Consider the following 6,381-nt stretch of genomic DNA (forward strand, 5'->3'; position numbering starts at 1 on the left):
AACCTTGAATTATTCGTCGATTCCCCATCCTGCTGCAGAGCCTGGAGAAGAACCAAAGGGAGTTGCACGGAGCAAGTGTCCTCCTCGTGTTTTCTCAGCAAGGAAGCAAAGGCTTTCTGAAACACCCTCCGACGCCACCGTCCATGCTGTGGATCCCCAACTCCAAAGGCAGCTGCCTTCCACGGTCACCAGGACGTGTCACAGCCAAGGCAGGGACAGGCAGGTTAAAGTGCTTTACACCACCCGGGCAGAGCAGGACATGGAGGAGACGCCTGAAGAGTAATGGTACTGAAACAGCTGGGAGAAAGCAACTACTCCTAGCGACCTCGGGTGCACGGCTGGGCTCCTCGCCCCGGCCCCAGATACCAACCACTGAGTAGGAAGCTATTTGGGAATTAATCCTGAAAAACACAGTTTCCTTCTTTTGCTTTACAGGGTAACCTAAACGATGCAAACGGCCACTCGAGATAAGGAACCTGCTGCTTCCAAAAGTCCGCAGCCTTGCGGACTATTTGCTCTTGGAGCAGAGACAACTGCTTCACCCACTTTGAGCCCCTGCCCGGAGGCACCTGGAAAGACGCCGCGTAGCTGGAGGGAGTTTGGCTCTGCCTCTCCCAAGGAGCTTTTTAACATCTTCTCACCTCAACGCGCCCTTCTGTGGGAGAGAGCAGTTTTCCTCGTCCGGCATCCATCGCCAGCAATGGACACAGGGAGTTTGGTTGAATCGGTCCGAGAGGAACCTGGGGAGCGTAGGAATACTGGAAGCACTCGTCACCACGGCGCAGCGCTGCGACATCCTGCTTCGGCTCCCCGTGGCAGAAAGCATGGAGCAGAGCCGATTCAACACGGCTTGGGAATTAAATATGAAAAATCCGGTTGATGGGAGTCCCTGCTGTCAAGGACTGCTCAGAAGGTGCTCTCGAGCAGGCAGTGGCACCCGCAGCCCGTGGGGCACACCTCCTGCGTGCGAAACCACTCCATCATGTGTCTGGTGTTGCCCCCGTGCCCACACGTCAGGCAGAAGTTCGAGGAGCCCCGCACGGCCACGTGGCAGATGGCGCACTGGAAGGTGAAGCCCTTGCAGATGGCACACTGGGTGCCGCGTACCTCGCTGCGGCAGTGGCTGCAGTACACCCCGAACTCTGGTGGGAGGAGAAGAAACAGAGAGCAAAATTAGGAGGAGAGGGGTTTTTTTTAAGAGGTCTCGGTTTGTTCTCCACGTGGGAGATCACTGCTGCTTCTCTGGCATCTCTCACGTCTGCTTCTCTCCCCCGAGGCGAGGCGCATCTTTTCCGTGAGGCCTGGGAACAAGACATTTTGGCAGCTGGCCTTAAGCGGCAGCTGTGGGCACCTACGCTGCTGAAAATATTTTGGGAGAAATGTTCTGGTTTGCCTATTTCTTGGCTGGCTCGTCCACAGCTGGAGATCTTGCAATTTTACACACAGCCCAAAACCCGACATCAGGACAGCGCATGTTTGGGCTCTTATAGAGAGGAAATAAAGGAAAGCTGTCAGCACACAGAGCTGAAGGTCGCTAGCGTAACAACACGTGTGCTTCCAGCTTTGCTGGAGAGATTGTTACAGTCTACAAAGCCCATGAACCAACACGTGCAAGCCTCGTCTCCACCCAGAGCTGTGGAGAAGCCAAAACCACGTGCCGGCAGAGCTAACCTCTGGGCAGAGCGACGGACGCCTCCCGTTCCGCATGCCGACTGCCTGTTTCCGAGCTCCCGAGGCAGAGCCGTGACTCTGCCCGGGCAGCGGGAGCAGACCAAAGCAGGCACTCACCGATTCCTTTGTGGGGATCAGGAGGACAAGAGACAAACTTCAGAACCTCAGCTCGCTTCTCTCGCAACCCCCAGCGATAAAGGATTTCTCCATAGCACTTCTTGAAGTCGTCAAATTGCTGAGTGTTGGCAGGATCCAGGAGCCTAGAGGAACAAGCAGGGTTCTCATCCACCTGATCTGACTCCCAGAGACTCCGGTTGCAAGCCCTGAGTACCCCCAAGGCACGCTGTAACCCACCTCTTGTTTTTCTCATGCTGGTCCTTCTCACGCTCCCGGTGATCGGGGTACGTCAGGTTTCCGTAGCGGAAGTCATCCGGAGAAGACTCGCACCAGGGAGCGGAGCCCTGCTCCGTGTCTTTGTTTGCTGAAAGCATCGAGAGGTCGTGAGCGTGACCTCAAAAGGCACAACCTCGCCTAAACTGGGGTGGGTGAGGAAGGAGACCACGCGCTCGCACATTCCAGTTTTCTCTCCAAAACACTCTCCTATCGTTTTCTGCATTTCACTAACACTGCCCTGCCTCTGAAAATCAAGTGCCAACCCACGCCTGCCAAGCTTCTTCTGCACTTCTGGTCATGGGGACCCTCAGGAAGAGAAATCCAACATGGAGGAATCCCTCCTTGCCTTCCACTTCAGACAAAAAGTATCCAGGCAATCAATCCCACAGAGATTGCTTGGAAATGTTATTCCCAACGGACCCAGACTCCTCTTTCCTAGACAGGGAGGACTCTCCTCGCCACGGCTGCAGTTACGTAAAGGGGCCTCTGTAGTACGTAAGGGATTGCCCCAGGGGCAGGGAGAAGATGGCTAATGACCGCTGCAAGACAACACTGGCTCTGCTAACCCCCATTCTCTGCTCTTCCCCGTGTCACCGATGCCTTGATATTGCCCTGAAAAGTCACGCCTTGGGTGCTGACAGGGCTGAGGCTGCCCCAGGCCATGTGTATCACAAGGAATCAGCTGTCAGCTCTGACACTGGAGCCCTTAAAAGTGACTTTTCTTTGACACTTTCACAGCTCAGCAGAAAACGTCCTTAAGTGCTCACAGCACCGAGAATCCAACCTTCCCCACCGCTGCTGTTTTTCCAGTGACAGGAGAAAGCACAGCACTGCTTTCTACCCCCCAACCCGAGGGAATTAGCCGGCTGACAACATTGTGAAGCCGCTCTCACCAATCGCTGAATGATAGCAGTGACTGGGAGAGATGCCTGAGGACTGAAGGACAGCAAGTGTCACCCCTGCCTTCAAAAAGGACGAGGAGGAGGACCCGAGGAACTGCAGGTCAGTCAGCCTGACCTCAAAATCTAGGAAGGTGACAGAGAACCAATCTGGGAACCATGGGGGCAGTCACCCCGAGTGCTGCTATAGCCAGGCTGGGAGCAAACCGGTACAAATCGGGCTCTCTCTTTCTTTATCTCCAACTGGAAAAGGCACCTGTGGGAGCTCTTGGCTCTGGGTTACCCGTGATCCAGGGGCTGAGCTCGGTAAGCCCAGGGCATCTGCGACAGCTTCTCCAAAGCCCAGCCAGGCCAACATGCCGCACAAGTCAGAAGGGGCAGGACATGGTTACTACAAGCCCTGCTCGCTTCCAGCCATGAAGTCACAGAGGCCAAACCCCAAGAAGCTGCTCTCAAAGCCAAAACCCCGGCCAGAAGGGAGGGAGATTCCTCTGTTCACTATCCATGTCTCAGTACCTATGCTCCAGCCTCCGGTGCCAGGATCTGACATGCTGGAACAGGAGCCAGAGGAGGTAAAGCTGGGCTGTTGAGGGGAAAAGGAAAGGAAATCACATCAGCTACTTGAGAGGTGTTCAAAAGGTAGCCAAGAGAAACGGGAAAGAAAGAGCAGTCATACGTATCGGCTGTGGGAGGCCAGGTTGGAGGCACGCTGAGGGAAGGGGCCATAGGAATTCGGGCACCCTTGTAACCTGGACTGGGCTTCAAACACGCTGCACAGCATGGCCAGGGTCTGCACGTCGTGGAGCTGCGAGTAATGAGCCAGCCTGGGAAACGAAAAAGACAAGACGGTATGAGATGGTGCAGAGCTCAGCGGCAAAAACATCGAGACTCCGGGACAGCTAATTTTGAGCCTATTGCATAAATCAATCCAGGTGACGTTACCGCCTGCAGCAGGCACATGTGTCCTGCAGGGTTGTCCTTCCTGTGGCACCTCTGAGGAGCCAAGTCCTCCTTCAGGAAATGCTCGCAGCCAACCAGCTGGGAGAATCCAGCGAGGCTCGTGGCCTGATGATCCCAAGTTTGTGCAGCTTCCGGAACATCCACAGAACTGATTTTAAGTGGAGCCATCAGACTCAACCCCAGTCACCAATCCAAACCATCTCTACATGCAAGCATCCCGCATTTAGATCACGTGGGAAAACCCCATCATGGGCTTTCTGGATGCCTGGGAAGTTCTTGATTGCTCCGAAGACTGAGAGTGATGAAGAACTACCTGTTCTTCAGAACTTCAGTTCTTCAGAACTTCAGCAGAACTCCCGCTGCTGCCTCACAGCAGGGAAGAGCCAGGTCAAGCAAGGGTGTGCAAAGTACCCCGTCCAAATCCTGTATCTCCAAACAGGGCGTATCAACAGATAATATCAATTACTAATTACATCCCCTCCCGAACAGATTCACTGGCACATCTCCAGCTAACACGTGGCTTTGAGAGCAGTGGAATGATTTCCCAGGAAAAAAACAGGGGAATTTGAAGGCGAGCAAATTGGCTGCACCGACCAAAATCTCGACCTCAGGCATTGCGGGCAGGCTGGAGAGCAGAGCTCCAGCTGTACCTGACCTATTGCTCAATGCCAGCCGAAGACGACCTGGGTGGTAGACGGGGCGGCCAAACGTTTGATATACTCAAACATATTTGCGGCTTCCCTTCTTGGTGCGTATCAGGCTTGAGAGAAGTAAAAAAAAAAAACAAAAACAAGCTGTGGTCTTTTTCCAAGTCTGAAATGATGCCTTATGACATAGGTAGTTATGGAGGGCTCTGCTTCAGCAACCATTCCCCAACCCCTCCCCGGCATCCAGACACCTACAGGGACTCCAGTAATTGCCGTCCAAATGGATGCTGCGCCCAAGGTATCTCCAAATCTGGGTCAGACTTCGGTCCAAGACAGAGATCAGTGGCTACCATGGCCAGTGACCAAACCTGGCAGACAGGAAGGAAAAGCGTCAAAGCTACAATTAGAAATAACCACACTCCCAGGGCACAGGTGTGCACAAATTCACTTGCAGACAGATAATCATGGAGCATGCCTTTTTTTTCTTTTTCCCCTCCCCTCCTTCCAGCAGCAGGGAGCAGTTTTGCTTCTGTGTCACAAATAGTATCTAGAGTAACATAAATCCAAAGCTTTCCCTGTCCCTCTTGCGTTGGATTTGCGTTAAACTTTGAAAAAGAATAGTCTATAGTCTAACAGACTTGTCGGGGTAGCTTAACAGACCTCTTGGTGTGTTTCATACTCGCAAACCTCAAAAGGGCTTAGATTCAATGTAGTTCTTGGGTTTTGAGATGTCTGCTGGCAGAAAGTTTGTCGGCAAATCGTTATTTGCATGAAAAGTTATCTTTCCATTAGCTGTGAGCGTTACTGAACACCTCTTTCTCCTAGCACAGCCCGACAGGGACAGGAGTTCGCTTTGCCATTTCTATTCCAACAGTTCAACTATCTCACAGGAGATTTCTCCTTTACTTATCATCCTCTACTCTGAAAACAGTTTCATCTTTTCAGTCTCTGTACCACTGATCTTGAACTGTTTTTTTTCTGGTGTGCCTGTTAAAATGAGGCAGTTAGAATATTCCAGGGAAAAGCCAAAGCTCCAAGTCTGGCACGAGAAAAGAGCAGGGTAGGAAAAGGAGCGCGGCGCCAGAAAGAGAGCAGAAATCACAGAGCTGACAACACGGAGAAGTAAAGAAAACAACCACCACATGCTCCCAGTACAAAGAACAGCTGGGAACAGTAGCCCCACAGCTGCTCACTGCAAAACCAGAGATAAACCAGGAGAGAAACTGAAACAAGGATGGGTCTGGGTGCACGAGAGCACAGAAAGGCAACAGGAGAGACGCTGGCAGCACCAGCTCACTCCCATCCCTTCCACGTGCTCCTGAGTCCTGTCAAACCTTGGGCCCATTGCGATGGACTCACCACACGGAGAAGGATGGGCCACAATAACCATTTTTCTTCTCTTACTAGCTGAAGATTAAGTGGCCAGCCCCGGTTTAGGGCTGGGTCCCTGGGCTCAAGCTCTCTCAGGGAGAAGGCAGCTGCAGTTAGCTCCCAGTGCCAGCACAGACGAGTGTCGAACAGCCGGAACGATTACACAAGGAAGACAAAATCACGGAGCAAAACGCTGACAGCAGCTAGGCAACTCTCTGCACAGTTACTCCATGTGCTGACTCGAAAGCAGGCTGCGCTCCTTGCTTCGCCCGCAGGAATTCCCTGAAAAATGTGCTTCGCTCGGTTCGGCAAAGGGCACGAGACATTCTGCCGGCACTCCTGGCGAGGGACCGCTCGATGCCAAGAGGTAGAGACCACCTCCACGGCTGTTCCATAGGCCTCAAATCACCCTCCAGAGACTGCTGGGAACAGCTGCTGGA

The 6,381-nt window shown here is 53.0% G+C and overlaps 1 protein-coding gene across 1 annotated transcript in view; it reads right to left on the reverse strand.

Annotated features, from left to right (window-relative positions):
• Positions 1-889: 889 nt before the first annotated feature.
• WDR59 (WD repeat domain 59) overlaps positions 890-6,381 on the reverse strand; it is a gene marked incomplete at its 5' end in the record, with an annotated part of 20,900 nt that continues 15,408 nt past the window's right edge. The window contains 6 exons of the mRNA XM_009879320.1: positions 890-1,142; positions 1,789-1,931; positions 2,026-2,152; positions 3,480-3,546; positions 3,640-3,787; positions 4,826-4,938. Coding sequence (XP_009877622.1) covers positions 907-1,142; positions 1,789-1,931; positions 2,026-2,152; positions 3,480-3,546; positions 3,640-3,787; positions 4,826-4,938 — 834 coding nt within the window. The remainder of the gene's footprint in view (positions 1,143-1,788; positions 1,932-2,025; positions 2,153-3,479; positions 3,547-3,639; positions 3,788-4,825; positions 4,939-6,381) is intronic.

The sequence above is a fragment of the Apaloderma vittatum genome, unplaced genomic scaffold (assembly GCF_000703405.1).
Source record: "Apaloderma vittatum isolate BGI_N311 unplaced genomic scaffold, ASM70340v1 scaffold10282, whole genome shotgun sequence".
Taxonomy (NCBI): Eukaryota; Metazoa; Chordata; class Aves; order Trogoniformes; family Trogonidae; genus Apaloderma; species Apaloderma vittatum.